At 39.0% G+C, this 16,659-nt stretch overlaps 1 protein-coding gene across 1 annotated transcript in view; it reads right to left on the reverse strand.

The window, feature by feature from the left end:
* SLC1A1 (solute carrier family 1 member 1) overlaps window positions 1-11,080 on the reverse strand; it is a 47,898-nt gene extending 36,818 nt beyond the window's left edge. Inside the window, exon 1 of the mRNA XM_068176020.1 lies at window positions 10,940-11,080. Coding sequence (XP_068032121.1) covers window positions 10,940-11,030 — 91 coding nt within the window. The 5' untranslated portion in view covers window positions 11,031-11,080. The remainder of the gene's footprint in view (window positions 1-10,939) is intronic.
* Between the last annotated feature and the right edge of the window lie 5,579 nt (window positions 11,081-16,659).

A 16,659-nucleotide genomic window follows, 5' to 3' on the forward strand; every position in this document is an offset into this window, starting at 1 on the left:
CAGCTACCAAGACAGCAAGTGAAAGGTAGTCAGGATCCCTGAGATTGCGATGCACAATGAAGGCCACAGGACAATTCTCCTGTCTGAACCCAAATGAAACACATGCCCTAACTCCTTGCCACTATTCTCCCAGGTAGCACATAAGGCTTTTTATAAGCTTGGTAACAGACAGAAAATCCTTCAAAGAAAGGGTGTAAATACAAATGAAGCAAGTGAGGGGTGAGGATGAGAAGAACAAAAGAAAAACAGAGCAGAAAAAAATCACTGAATATAAGCACACCAAGTGAAATCCATTGGCACCCAACTTTCAGGGAGTCCCAGCTTAAAAAGCTAGAGGGAATGTATGTTTCCTCTCTATAGGATGAGCCATTTTTCATTGTGTTACCCAGAAAAAGGGCAGCAGAAAGTGCTGCAAGGGGTTACCAAGCACCTGCAACTGGCTCCACTGTACATAGCACTAGATCCATTACATCTGACAAGCCTGAGGCTTTACAGGACCTAGGAGATAATGGCTGTGTGTAGTAAGGTGGCAGAACCAGTCTTGCCTGTGTATGTATGTTCAGTGAGTCCACCACAGAAATCAGGTAAAATGTGTCTTGGGAGACCATTATGTTGAGGTTTCCGTCTATCTGCAAAACAACTTCTGTGACATCTGGATATCTGGTGAACGGTAATTTATTGCAATCTGATCTACATCTGGAGTGTTTCTTTACATATTGCTATTCTTTCTGAAATGTTATCTAAGGAAAAAGGTGAATTATTTGTATGGGAACAATTATAGGGCTAGTACATTTTTCTTCAAGTACCTTGAAGTTCATGACATAGATTTGGAAATGAGTAAAAAACCTACACACACTCTGTTCAAAACACTGGCGTAATCTCCGGGCTCAGTTATACTAGCAGACATGGGGTGTGTCACAGATTTTCCTAAAGCTATTGTAAACTTGTAAAAATGTGCTGGCTATTCAGAAGCTCCCCCAAGCAACTCATTGTGGAGACCATTTACAGTTTTTCAGGGTGTGATAGCTAAACCCTGAAGCCTTTTTTGTGAGGTAAACAAAATACAGATTTTGAATTTGAAGACTCAGAAACCCTGAGTATCTGAATCTGTTCAGGATATGCAGTATGACATTACTATACTTATTTGCTTTACATCATTAGTATTGTGGATTAGTTGCTCTTCAGAACCTGATTACATCCCTGATAAGAATATGGTATGATAGCATGCCCCTTTACTGTCTTTACCTTCACAGGTAGAACAACTCACAATTTAGAAACAGGTAATGAAAGTCCACACATAGACATGCCTGCTTCTGTTTCTCACTGAAAGAGAATATAAAACAGAAAAAAAAAAGTTTATATAACAGGTTGGACTCCCTCATGTTATTCATGTTAATAGATGAGAACACTGGTTTGGGATGCACAGTTTCAATTGACAGGGAGTTGTCCATCTGTGTGCATGAGACTGAAGAAACAGCATATCACCTTTACCTTCCACTGACTTTATTATGTGAATGGTCCTTAGGAATGAACCATAAAGGCAATGAGAAAAGGAATCCAGCATATATTTTTGTAGAACTAATAAACTGTTTTGTAAAATGATCTATTCTGTAGCACATGTAGTACTCTGAAAAAAAAAGCTGTGGTATTTATTTTTCCTGTTTTCTTAAAATTTCATAATATGGAAACTCCTTCTCACTGAAGCAGAGCTAGTGACCCTGGCTAATGCTGATAGACAGAGGGAGAATTATAGGAATTTTGCTTTGACACAGCACTGAAAGAAGAAAAAAAAGTCACATTGTTCAAACCTGGTATTATTTAATTGTACTGTAGCAATATCTATTGTGCTAATAACTAAGTGATTAAGCTCTTCATAATTTCATATTATATGCTGCACAGACATGACAGACTAAAACAACGACTTCTATCATTTTGGTGAGTCTTAACTGCAAACAAAGTTCACTGACTTGATTTCAAACACAATATGAACTATTCAATATAAACATGTCAAACTGCAGCACAGGCAGGAAGGAGTTCTGCAGTGTGATATATTCTCAGCCTTTAGTAATATTTTATAAACCGATTTTGTCTGCTCTCTCCATAGAGTTTCTTTTACCACTGGCTGTCTCTTAGTGCAAAGAAATACAGTGCCAACAATAGAACACTAAAAGAGAGAGTGGGGAAGAATATATTACAAAGGCTTATAAACTTACTATTTCAGCTCTTTTTGCATTATTTTAAATACTTTCTAATGTTACATATTTTACTGTTTTACACTCTACCTTCCAATAAACATACTGATGTTGACTGAAGAAAGAGGATTCTTGGAAAAACTGCAGGCAACCACTAACGTATAAGAGCTTCAGGGGTATAATTACAAGGCAACTAATCTCAACTCTATTGTTGCTTGTGTTAGCCAGACTACCAGCTTGTTTACAAAGACATGTGAAGAAAAGTTCTCTCAGAAATCTTCCAGAAGAGAGTTTCCATATCAGCTCTTGGTTTATTGAAGAATATTTATTAGCAATGTATAAGAGAATGGCTTGTTCTCTGCCATGGTGAGACCCCCTGATGCTCTCTGATTATCCTGTTGAGGTTGCAGTGGTTGTAAATTCCTTCACACAAGTAACACATTGTCATATGACTGCAGTGTGAAAAAAGTTCAGGTAGACAGTGACTCCCTGTGATGGACCTTCAGGAATGAAGGCAAGGTGGAGTGCAGGCCAGAGGGGGAAAAATCAGCTTCTCCAGTGTGGGTGTACTCCCTTTACTCACAGTAGGTTTGAAGGCTACAGCAAACATCAAACCCACTTAACTCCTGCTACTTTCTGTGCTGAGGAAGCCTGGAACAGGGCTGATAACATAGGGCAGCCTGTAGCAGTCACTACTAACACAGAACAGCCTCTCTGCTATGCAGCCCTGCAAAGGCACACCTCATCCTTAGTCAAAGCAAGGGCAGTTAGTTGACTCAGCCAGGAAAAGGGAAATAGTGGCTATTTTCCTGTGACTATGTGACCACAGTTCTGCTGAATCTGAACCAGTACTCCCTTCAAACATGGAGAGGGCTAACCAATTTGATTATTTAACAATATCTTCTATTGGACTCTGGATCTCCTCTCCTTTTTCCGGAGTGCAGATGAATTCCACGTGCACATATCTTCAAATATTTTCCACATGCAGATGCAACTTCCTTCAGAGAAAGCCAAGAAAAAAAATATACAGGTGAAGGAAGAAGAAAAACATTTTGACTGTGCTTCATCTAGCTAGAACTCTTGTACAGAATCTACCATTGTGAAAATAAACTAAGTTGTACCAGAGATAAGATTTTTTTCTTTAGTGAAAAAGTGTGATAGTTTACAACAACTTGATGACTTATTATGTTTGTGAAGTACTGTGCTTATAACCTTAACATAATAAATTTATTTATTTTATAAGCAAGGTCATGTCATAAATCAAACAATCTGGGGAAAATGACAATTCTGTCCCAGCAGCTACACAACCTACATTTCTTCATAAATTTGGATGTGTCCTGGTGAAGGCACCTGTTCTGTTGGGAAATACTGTGTGATACTCCTTAAGATTTCAGGAAAAGTGAATTCAGTGTAAAACACTATAGCGTAATTAAAAAATTAAGAGCCTACCTTTGAGAGGACATGAAAGAGCTTAGTTTGTCCACCACTGATGAATGAGGTAGAAATATAGAAAATTTCTACTAGTGTTGGAGTAGAAATACTACTAGTGATGGAGCAATATTTTAATTATTGGATGCATAGTGAAACAATACTGATTGTTTCCACAATTTATAGTGGAAATTGTAAGGCTTTCAACCATCAGATGAAAGAATACAGCTTCCTAGGAGGATGTACAGCATCAAATAGCCTGTCCAGCTTTAAGATGGAGCATGGCATGCAACATAATTTTATCTACAATGGTGTAACCCAAAGCAGCAGAGCCTAGATATGATATGCCAGGGGGTATCCTTCTATCTCTATTCCTGTGCTTTACAGTAAAATTGAAAGGTAACCTGATAACAGTAACTTGTCTTTCTTCCTTTGCAGACCTTCCTTATGACCCCTTTCAGATATCACTTCTAAAACCATTACCCTTCTCCTTCATCTCATCCATCTATGATGTGTGAGCCTTTTTTAATTATGCAGTCATCCAGACATGTATAGGTCTTAGTGCTTCCACAATGTCTCCAAATGCACTACAATTTATACAGCAGTGCTTTTGTTTAGACCCCTTTTCTCAGATGTTTCAGAAATTCATGTCTCCCAGTTATAGCATATGTTTTGCTTATATGGCCTAACACACTACAGTACCATGGGCACCATTACAATGCCACACAGAAAAACCAAGAATTTGACACCCTTCCTTGTAACATCCCACTAATTTTCTGTTCTTTCTCCACAATGTTTTGCTTGCTATCCTGAAGCTGTATAAGCACCTTTGTACATGGATATCCCAAGAGATATTAGCTCAGTAGAGTACATCAGAAGAAATGCATCTTTATTTAAAACCCCTAAAACATGCAAGAAATGAAATGGTTGGAAGTGGTATAAGAAAGGTGAAAGGCTAGTAACTGGCAATATCTGCCAGATTCTAACCCTTGTTATTGCTTCCTTGATGACAGAAAAGGACAGTAAACAGGACATTCTGATCTAGCTCTCCCCTTGCTGGAAAAGCAATGGAATGATTGTGACTGAGATAAGCAGATGGAAAGGCAATTTAGTGGACACCAAAGATAGACAGATAGTAACATGCAGAAACATTGTTATTCTGAAACAAATGAAGACATCAAAGCATTGAGTAATCAGATATGTGACCCAGAAAATTAGCTCAGATTAAGTAAAACCAGGTTGTTTGCTATTCCAAAAGCATGAAAGGACCAAGAAATTTGAAATGCTAACTCAAATACAGTCCTGATCTTCAGATGAGATACAGATGTGTTCTCATTGCACAAGATATTATTGTGGGACTATAAGTACAAATGCCTCGCACAAATCCTATGGGGAATTTGTAGGGAAAAAAAAAAAGAAAGACTACCAAACTGTGCAACTGCTGTTTATGAGTAGTCTCAACCTGAACATTATTTTTTTTGATGGAGTGTATAAGATGAAAGTGTCTTTATGCTTTGTTTCTAAAAATGTAAATATAAAAGAAAAGAAATTTTTGCAATTACGCTGACATACCTTCCCTTAAATAATATTGGGAAATTGGACACAATACATATTTTGCTGATACTATTACTGGTGTTCTTGCTTCAAATGTAAAAATAATACTGATAGACTTTGGTAGTTTAGGGACTTTGCAGAGTGTAAACTGACATTAGGCTCACCCTTTCCAAAGATTTAAAAATTCAGCTCTAGTGATAGTTTCACTTCACTCTCATAAAGCAAAACCTAGAGACTGCATTAAAACAAACAATAAAATGGGAAAACTTTACATGCCAGAAGAAGAAATAAAAGATGGGTTTTCTTTGCTTCAAAACAGTTCAAGAGAGGCATCATGCTTAACTTCAATTACCTTTGAACTCTTTCATTGGCTGACTTCCTGGCTTAGAGCATTTTTGATCTTCAGTGGCATGTGAAACTCTCATATGTAATTATTTGTCATTCCACATTTTGCTTTCCATTGTTAAAATTAAATTCAGACATTTTCTCAGAATTGCTGTGTTTTATACATTTCTGAAGAGATCCCATCCTGTATCAAACTGTTGGCAAGTGTTACAGAGAAACACAGATATAAGAATCATCACTGTCTACAGAGGCATAAAAAGTCACAAGTATCATCTATGCTGTTCTGAGGCACAGCAAGAAGAAAACAGTCTTCTTTTAAATTTCCATGCTACCACAGTTGATTCAAGATATCTGGTCTTCATTTTTTATGAATTCCAAATTAATAAAATGCTATGCTTCAGAATTCAAGAAAGAAATTGAATGCTTGGCTTACAACAATACTTGTCAGAAACAAAGCAAGAATTCTTTTGCTTTATTATATTCCCTTTATTCCCCAAGAACTTCTTTCTTGCTGTTTTGCAAGTGTATTTCTAGAGACTATAAATCTCCTTCATTGTTTGGAACCTTACCACTGTATTGTGCAAGCAAGAAATGGTACTGAAGACAGTCCCTAAACTAAGCTAAGAGGCTACTTTTTGATAAGAGTACAAGGAGGGAGAAATGGAAAATGGTGAAACCTTACTTCACATCAAAAATGGGCTTTTGCTATTTAAATTGATTTGCTAGAGACAGAAGCAACTTACTGTCAGAAACAGTTAATATGCTTTTGGGGTTTAGAGGCTGCAGTCAACATTTGCAAAAGAACCTCAGAAATATGGTGAGCTCCCTGGATTCAAGTCGCCTTCTGCATAAGGAAAGGCCAACAACAGAGTGATTGGTTACTAATTTTTTTGTTGTTGTCTTCACCCTATGAGACATTCATTCTTGTAAGAATGCAGTGGTGGGCTTCCAGCAATGCAGAATTACTGCTATTAAAACCAGCTGTCAAGTCCCCTTGTGTCTGATTACAGAGGGAGCACAGCCCTTCATTTAGCAGGTGTAAATGGACCTGACTTGTCTAGAAACAAAGAAATATTCTTAAAGTGAGATATTACTACTTAATATTTTAAATTATTATAAAATAATAACTTCCATTAGCATTATAGAGAATAAAGGCATATAAACTGCTCGGAGGTATCATAAAACACACACCAAAGATTCAGTGGCTAGCGCACTTACCAAATCCTGGTAAATCATTATAGTCACAATACTCAAAGTTTCTGCAATGCTGGTGTTGTAACAGGAACAATGCATATTTTAATCTCACTCTCAAATGCAGGGAGAAAAGGAGGTCTGATGCCAGCCCGAATCTTTCAACAATGGAACTGCACAAGCAAAACATCTGATCCTGCAGAGACTGAATAAATTCACTTCAGAGGTGGAAAAGGTGTTTAGGCATGCTCCAGCCTCAGAACCTGACTCCCGCCCTCTTTTTTACTCCATCCCTGCCTTATATCACCTCTTGCTGCAGCCCGCGTTTTTGCGCGTTCTCTGGCCGCCCGGTCCCGGCTCTCCGTGAGCCACCTCGGACAGCTCCCGCCACCCCTGCGCCGCCCACCCGGCTTCCGGCACTGCACGAAGGTTCCATTTTCGCGGCGTCTGCTGTGCACAGCGTAAGGACCATGTACATATGTGAAGAGGAGAACGATGGAGGAAGGTAACGGCAGAGCACAAAAGTGTTTATCGCTGCCTCTCACTGAGACTGCACTGGCGCACCCCTGATGAACAAAGGGCTGAAGAAAGGACACCTGCTATTCACAGTCTCCAGTGCCATTAACTTCCTCCTTCTTTATCAGTCTCAATATTGCATTTCTCACATTTCCACAACCTGAAAAATTTCAGTGTCCCACACATGTGCTGTTGAGAAAAGCCCAATCCCAAGTCACAGACAGGCTCAGAGGTGTCTTAAGTTATGAATATGTTTAGGAAGAGACAGACAGTCCATTCAGTGATTACAAAACACAAAAAACAAAAACAAAACAAAACAAAACAAAAAAAAAAAACCAAAAAAAAAACCACCCCAAAAAAACCCAAAAAACAAAAAAACCTACTCACAAATTTAGGTGAATTGAACCCCTCAGAATAATCTTTCCCAGACACAAAGCTGCTACAAAAAAACCCCAAAAAAAACCCTAATAGATTTCAAAATTACCAGTATATAAAGAAATTGCAACTTGTGTATAATTTCTGAGAATGCAAAATGGTCTTTGCTCTAGTATAGCATGCTAAGGCAACTCAGTGCCTTGGACCATATGTACACAGATCACCTACACTTAAATTTCCATGGTAAGAAAAAAGCTGTTGTGCTTTAGAACCGCACAGTACTACAGGCCATCAGGCTATGACACACAGACTAATGAGCAAGTATTTACACATAATCAGCCTTTTACTTTCATGACTGGTTTGTCTGTGTTGCAGCATTGGCCTTGGAGACAAAGTGATGACAAAAAAGAAACACTCTATGAGAAACCTCTGAAGTGTGACTTAAACTCTCAGGATGCAATTGCCCTTTGGACACCTGTTTCAGGGTGAGTAATTTTCAGGGATATTTCTGGTTTATTTTGCCTTGACTGTATAATCTGGAAACAATGTAACTTTCTATATAAAGGGCTTGAAGCAAATTGACTTGTAAACTACTTTTGTTAGCTCAGTTGCTTTGGGCTCAGTAAGGCCAGTAGAACAAAAAGACGCTAGATACCTCCTTTTGCAGGTATTTGTGTGAGGCTGCTGCTCTCCTGGTTACACATCTTCACATCAGCTTGGTGGCCTTAAGTTGACTCTCTTCTAAGGCAAGGAAAATAACCACTTGCGCTTCAAATTTTGTTTTCTTTAAATATACATTCAGGTGTTTTCACCCAAAAGACATGACACTCCAGATATTTTGTGTACAGATTTTAAATTGCACACCCCAGCCCCCCTCGCTATGAAAGAAAATCTGGTATTTTTGAAAATGGAAAGGACAAGCAAAGGGTTGAACGCTTAAGATGTAGCATAAAATAATACTCTTGAATGAAGAAGTGTTTCGAATTCGGAGGGGTTTCTCTTTCTGTCTTTTTTCTGAGCTGCACACAAGTAATCAGGAAAACTTTTCAGCTTAGTAAGGGTACTAGCAAAGATAAGCATATTTTGATTGGATGCTGAACATGGCTTGGATGATGAGCAAAAATCACGATTCCACATGAGAGTGTAGGAATATCAGATATTTTGCAAGACAGCGGGACAGCTTTCACAGCATGTTTTCACAGCTTGATGCATTTATTACTTCCATACACTTCTGAAAATCCTGTTTTTTTCTTTCAAAATGATGTGCCACTCTTCTGTTCATAAATGCTAAACTGTTCTTCCAAACTAACTAAATTAACAAACCTCAGATCAATTTCCAAGGGTATATTAAAAAAGAATGAATATGGAAATTTAATTATGAAGCGTTTATGGACTCTAGGTATATTACAAACTTTCCTCATGCTGTAGTAAAACAATAATATATAATTTAACTCCATCTTTACAAGGGTTTCACTGTTCTTCTTGTGTATCTTTCTTCACCCTTGAGAAATACTGGAAGTGCTGCAGATACACAGTTCCTTGCAAAAGGTAATTTGGTCCAAGGCTCACACAATTACTATGAAGACCCTCTTTGACAGTATTATAGAGCTCCCCTGAGTTATGCACTGTTAATGACAGTGTAGCAGGCAGAGAAGCTGAAGGACACAGCAGGTGTTGGGAGCCTATCCTCCCACTGGGAATTGCTTTTGGGTATTAGGGGAATTGGGGTCAATTGTCCCCACAGCTCCTGCATTATCATACATTGTGGCCCAGAGAAATTGAATTTCAGAATGTTGCACCTCTAGAATCACATCACACTCTTTAATTCTAACTACAGACACTGAAGATAATAAGAGGGGAATATTTCTTAACCTCTTCTGTAAATTGGAAGTAAGTATGCCAACTCCTGGAAAAGTACCTGACAGGAGTATGCGAAAAAGCAATTGTACACATGCAAACACAGACACATAAACACAATCCTCCAGCTGTACAGTCAGATTTTCAAAGCAAGGCCCTTATCTTAATATTTTTAAATGAGGTAAGAAAAATCCAGAGACCTTTTAAATATGAATGTATTGAGGAAAACACACATGTATATGTAAGCACAGTTCTGATTACAGCTTATAAATAACTGGGAGAAATTCCAAAATAATAATTCCATTTTGAACAAATTTGCACTGAAATAGGCATGGTCCAGCCAAAATTCAAATTAGCGGAAAAGTCATCTGAAAGATACCCAGACAGCAAGTTAAGGAAGTATTTATAGCACCACTTCTCTACAGGAGAAAAAAAGTGAACGAGGCTTTCCAAATAATAACTGGGAGAAAATTAAATAAGGTGTGCAAATAGAGCCAAAATTACGCCCTATGGAGAACCACCTTCATCTAAGTAACTTGATGCATTTTCTTTGCCCTCTTTGATCACTTATCCTTAGTAAGATGGCATTCAATTAGTTTTTCCTTCAACAAACTTGTTGACATACAGGGGATAAATCCTGCTATCTTTACAATGATGGTCCTGAAAACCTTTCTGAAAGCTGGACGGCATTGCCAGACGTTTCACCCCTGAAAACCTCTCCGAAAGCTGGGCGGCATTGCCAAACTCTTCCAACTGCACCGCTCGCTTGAGCCACCAGAAGCTCCACAAAGCCACCTCCACCGCTCTCCAGCCCTGCAGCCTCCCTCAGCGGGGCTACCACCTGCAGAGCAGCCTTAGGCAGGGGCCGCGTCCCCACCATGAGCTGCCAGCTGCAGAGCAGCCTTAGGCAGGGGCCGCGTCCGCCCCGTGAGCTGCCACCTGCAGAGCAGCCTTAGGCAGGGGCCGCGTCCGCCCCGTGAGCTGCAGAGGCCACCCGGGGCACAGCCCGCCGTGGGGACCCGCAGTACGGAGGGCTCACAGCCCCCGGCGCCCGTGCGCTTCTCCACACGGCTTCTCACCCCGCCGGTCGCCGACCTTTGCCACGCAGGCCGGCGGGACGCGCGCAGGAGCCTGCCCGGCCAGGAGGGCCCGACCCGACCCGGGGCTGCGAGCGCCGCGTCCCCCCGCGCCCAGCCCCGCTCTCGCCCGACCGCCGCGGCACCGCGACACTGCGGGACTGTTCTCCGCGGCCGCGGCGATGCGGGTGAAGAGCAGCCAGCCGCCCTCGCCCGCCTTTCGGGAGGGTCGTTAGCACGGCCCCGCACCGCCCAGCCCGGCCCTGCGGCCGCGCAGCACCCCTCGCCCCGCCGCGGGCCGCAGTCGGGTGCCGCGCCACCCCTGCGCCCGGCAAGGCCGTACCGTGCTGGCAGGGCCGGGCGGGGGGCGGTGGCGCCGCGCTCCCTGTCTGTCCCCGCGCTCACCCGCCAGCACGGCGGCCACCGTGCTCAGCAGCAGCCAGTTCTTCCTCACGAAGTTCGGGCAGAACAATCCCTTCTTGATCGCCTTCGCCATGGCGGGGGTCGGCGGGGCTGGGGCGGTGCGCGTCGCGCCGAGCCGAGCCGGGCCGCCTGCGTGAGCTCCGCAGGGCTGCGCGCTACTGGGGGGAGGCGGAGACGTCGCGCTTCACCTGGCAACAGGAGAGCCCGGCCCCCCACCCGCCCCTCGCTCGGCCAGCCCACCTGCCGGCCAGTATACCCAGCTCCTGCTGAGAATATTGGAGGCAGCCGGTACAGAAATGTCTTCTCAGTTCTCCCCCTCCCCGGGAATTGACCCTGGTAGGCTTAAATACCAGAATAGCGAAGGAGCGTTTATTTCTTGTGCAACTCACTGGCAATGGTCTCCTTCTCCATCCCCACCATAAGGTTGATTAAAGCGTATATAATATTTGGACTCAGTTCCCTGTGGGTCTGTGGTTTTCCGTATGTCTATAAACGTGCTGATTTTGATTGTCAAACCTGTAGCTCAGTGGTAAATGCAAAAAAACAAACAGTTAAGCCCAACCAAAATCTGCCATGGTCTTGCTGAATGACATGGGAAGTTTAATTTATCTTATTTAATTGCACTTGATATCATCCATTTAAAATCATACACTACTGAGGTTTACCTATTTCTATCTATAACAACTGGGTAACTAAGGCCTGAAGGAGATCAGCAAAATTGCAATCGAAACCTTGTTACTTTGCTCTTCACATGAATCTGGCTGTGCTGTGTAACAGCCTGGACAAAGAGACAAGTATGTGCCTTGCTGAGTCAGGTAGGAACACTGAAATCCACCTGAATGCGAAGCAAGAAGAGCTATCATCAATCTCAAGTGTTAAAACCTGGACCTAGCTGCATAAATTCATATAGAGACATCTAAAATTGTCCATATTCTTCAGATGTGTAGAACAACTGCCATAATTTGTTTGCATCTGTCACCGGGAGAATTTAATTTAAAAAATAAGAGGAAGCTCAGTGGTGGAAAGGAAACAGATAAGTAAATATCATATTAGTTTAATTAAGTCATAAAACGTGTCAGATCTCCTAAAAGGAAGGTGGGCATACTACCACGTTACAAGCTACAACAAAGCAAAACAAAAATAATTAATGCAAAGAAATGGTAAGAAACAACATGACTATGCCTAGACTTTGGTATGGAAATGTCACAAAGTATGAGTGGCACTAAAGAGATACATGAAGAAAAAGGCACCTTGGTTTTCGGGGTGGGCAAGATCAGGCATACCTTGTGCAGAAGAGCTCTGACTTTGGATCTCATTGCCACGGGGTATAATTTTTTTTATTATTGTTTCCTCTCATATATACTTGGAGTCTCAGATGTTGCTTTCAGTAAGTCAAATGTCTGATCTGCCCTAGGAGGTGGTGAATTGGTGTCTCTCTAGACAGTAAGAACAAAATGATTTGCAAGACATCTTCAGAATTTAGGCCTTCCTTTAATTTTCTCTCTATTCACCTTCTCACATACCCCTTCTTACAACTTACTCTGCTTCTCTTTTGAGCTGTTTTGGTGAGCTAGGGAAAATGATTCCAATTCAGTTCCTGAAGACTAGCTAAAATAAGGTTAGAATTTACTTATTTCTCTATTAAGGTTTTGTATTTCTTTTTTCACATTAAGGATTTCATAGTACCTTCTTCGTAGATCTAGAATTATCTGCAGCATTCTTAGGACAGAAAAAATGACCTTCTTCAGGTACAAAACAATGTGATTGTTGCTGATATATTTCTTCCTGAAGCTTGCAATACCTTAAAGGAATTGCTCAACCTTAGAAAAAAAAGAATAAAATTATGCTTTACAACTTGTGAAGGCTAGAGATAGATCTTATTTCTGTGTTCTAAAACAGCAAGGCAGTATATATTGAATAATATTGAAGATTTATATATACCTTTTTTTTCCTGTTACAGTACAATGTTCTATTATTTTCTGCTAGTGTTTTGTCCCTAAAAATATTTAAGGAAAAAAGCATGCCAAAATTCTAGGCTTTTTTCCTTAATAATTGTCTTTATTTTTTTAATTTCATCAAAAGTAATTCCACATCCTTGACCTCAAAAAAAAAAAAAAACAAACAAACAAACAAACAAAAAAAAAAAACCAAACAAAAAAAACACCAAAAAAACACCCCCACAAAGTTGTTAACACAACACCCATAGAAAATTAAAGAAGGTTTAAAAAAAAGATTTAAAAAAAAGGTCTTAAAAAAAGAAGGGTTTAAAAAAAATTAGGCTGGTGAAATAGGGATGGTTTAAACATCCTGATGACCAAGCTGTTTTTAATTTTATTTTCCTATTATAGAATGGTGGACATTGGCTTTGATCCTGGATGTAGAGTTAACCTGGCAGTTTCTGTAAAGGGAGCTATAAATTAAAAAACCCAACATCACAGAAAAAGTATCCTAATAAAATGGAAAAGAATTGTAGCCCAAGCCTATGGATCACTCTTGAAATGTTGAAATTATTCTAAAAATTAATTAATCTATAAAAAAACTAAAAGACATAATACTTTGCGAGACTACCTGCTTGTACACCTAGTAAGTGCAACTACTGAGCAAATATAAATCTATATTCTATTTAAAACATTTTTATCTTTGTCAGATTTTGAGACATCCTGGAATCATTATGAAATTAATAGATTGCATTTATGAAAAAATTTCAAAACACTCTTATCTGTAAAGATGATAAGAATATATTCTGTAGCTATATTGATCACTGTTACTAAGTTGTCAGACTAAATCATGGTTAAGATTGTATTCATCAAAAAATGCTTTTATTTTTTGTGTTTAGTTTTTTTTAATGTTAATGAAACATACCAAAGAATCAGTGTTGAAATGTGATCACTGTCCTGAGAAACAATAACATACATTGACCATGTTTGCTTTTTGTTTTTTTTTTTCTGAAGGCTAAAATAATTCAGATTATTTTGTTGTAGAATTAGGAGTGTACATAAATAACTACTTTATTGACAAATTATTGCCACATGGTGACCTAATACTTACACAGCCACGTCTCAACAATAACTTGCACTCTGTAGAACTGTCTTAATTACGTGTTAAGACCAGGATAGGAATATTTTCAACATCTTGAGGCATATGAGTGTTTCAGTGCTGGGAGATGCAGAGCAGGTCTACTAGAGCATGTACAGTACAGTGCAGTGCAGAGGAGAGTATAGCAAGTGGATGCTTGCCCTTTCATATGTCTTTAAAAAGATCTTCAGTGATTCTAGTTAAGACAGGAAAAAAAAAATCACTCCAGTTTTACTTATTTAGACTTTCAACTTTTTCTTTGTAGGTTAGGTTATTAATATAATTTATATAAGTTTTGGTGACAGTTGATTTGTTCCATAGAAAACTAATGAAGTGCCTTTTTCTTATAGTTTATGGTGAGCATATAAAAGAAACTGCATCAACAGGGAATTAATGAAATTTTTGAGTATTGTGTTTTTTAAAATACTTTGATAAAACAATTGTATTTTAAAAAGATTTCAAAAAATATATGCTAATAATCTACAAAAATATGGGTAGAATAATTGAAGGTTTTAAATTTACTTTTTTAATTTGAGACCAGTCCACCAGATAGGAGCTTTGCAATAGTTTATTAATAACATAAAGGCATGAGTATATACAAAATTTGAGAACACAAACAGTTCAGTTCCTGTCTAATATATCTTGTCTTAATGAGAAAATAATGCAATAAAAATGGTAGCATTTCTAAGTTCAGTGAAGTGCCAAAGCATGTGGAACAAAATGCACGTGTCTTATGTCTGTAAATACTTTAGTGTTACCAAGCACCCAAAATAGCAGAATTTTTCCTTATAGCCTGGATCGTGCAACTCCTGACATCACACCTCAAAGTTTAACTCCCATATATGCTATATAATATAGCATATGTGATAAGAAAAAATATATGATAGGAAAAAAATTCCTCCACTGAGCTTTACTTGACGGATACATTGATCATCCTCAAGGGCAGAGCTGATGGGGTGCTGATTTATATCTGGGGCCACGATACTGGCTTAATAGCAGTAATGCCTTTTCTTTCATAGATGCTGTTTTAATCCAGTGTAGTTTTAAACTACCAGAACCTTTATTGGTATATTTAATTAATCCAACCCTCTCTTATAATTTTAAAGTCATATATGTTTTATTTCAGTAGCTGATTTTGAATGCACAGAGGGATCCATCTAACTACTTAGAACTTCCAGAATATTACCAGTAGGTGCTTTATCTTCTGTTCGCACCAGTTTTTCTACTGTTACCAAAGACACCCTAAACCTTATCAAATTAGTCATTCTTCATGTTTTCTTCAACTGAACTTTTTAAAAACTGTTGAATTATGCATTAAAATACATTAACAGAGGATAAAATGGTCTGGATTTGAGCTAAAATTAACGAAGAGAGGACATTGGGTGGGTTTTGGTTTTTTGTTTGCTTGTTTTAGGAGGGTGTCAGTGGGTGTTGGGGTTTTGTTTTGTTTTGTTTTGTTTCGTTTTCCTTAATTAAATGAAATCCTGTGCCAGATCAATGGGATTTTTATTGTTGCTGGAGTCAATGGGACCACAGCTGGGAGGAAGATAGCTGCAGATGGGATTTTTGTTTGCTAGCTTATATAGCCCTCTAATACTGAATACCTTTTTTTGCTATCAAAACCCAGTTTTGTTCCATCTCAACTAAATGTTACGTAATCAGCCATTTTTCACTGTTGGTATCAAAACTCATCTGTGTCAAACTAACATAAAAGAATAGTACTGAAAAAGTATTAGAATTCCTTGATAATGGTTTACCTGTTCAGCTTTTAAAACCCTGGATGTGGAACTCTGAATTCTAGATCACTTCTGGGTTTTTTTAGTAAATTGTGTTTCTGGCCCGAGTAAAAATACTGTGTATATTGTCACTTATTTTAATGAAACTTGGAAGATGTTGTGTCCATGTCTTATTTGGAGGAATTTCTGTCAGTGAGAAAGTGTGATTATTTTTTCTTGTTTCAAGTAGTGTAAATATTTCATACTGTGCTTATATGTGTTCTTGGCCGCAGACATTTTATGTTGTAAGAAAGTAGGCAAGCAGAGTGGGAAGGTGGCATCAAATGTGTTTCACAGATCAAGATTTAACTAGTAGTTATGTACTATTCACAGAAGGCTGAAGGAAAGCCAAGCCCTGAAAATCATTACAGGCAAACACATTTTACAAAATCCCAAATTTCTCATTTGCCTAGAAAGAATGATGGGATATCTGTGAAGTGATCATGAACCAGCAGCTTTGTAAATCCAGGTGCATATTGTGGTAATGATTTTAAAAATGGTTCTTCCCTTTTTTAAACATTCAGCCACTTAAGAGTCCATGAAAAAAGCTAGACCAATATGACTGCAAATAGTTTTCCTTCCTAATTACACAAAATGTATAAGTATGAACAACAAGGATAAGTATGAAGAACACATATTTCTCACAACACCCTTCTTTAGCCTCATGTGCAAAGGAGTTCTGGTAGTAATAAAAAATTAATTAAATTTCCATGAAGACTAAAAATGTCTGAGTTTCTGCAAAGCATTTAAAAATGTCTGTCAGAGAATATCAGCATGCCAGGGATGAGGTTTGTGTTGAAGGATGATGTCTTCATGGGCAAAATTATTCAATAACCAACTTTTAAATCTTTG

Source organism: Anomalospiza imberbis, chromosome Z (genome assembly GCF_031753505.1).
Source record: "Anomalospiza imberbis isolate Cuckoo-Finch-1a 21T00152 chromosome Z, ASM3175350v1, whole genome shotgun sequence".
Classification (NCBI taxonomy): domain Eukaryota; kingdom Metazoa; phylum Chordata; class Aves; order Passeriformes; family Viduidae; genus Anomalospiza; species Anomalospiza imberbis.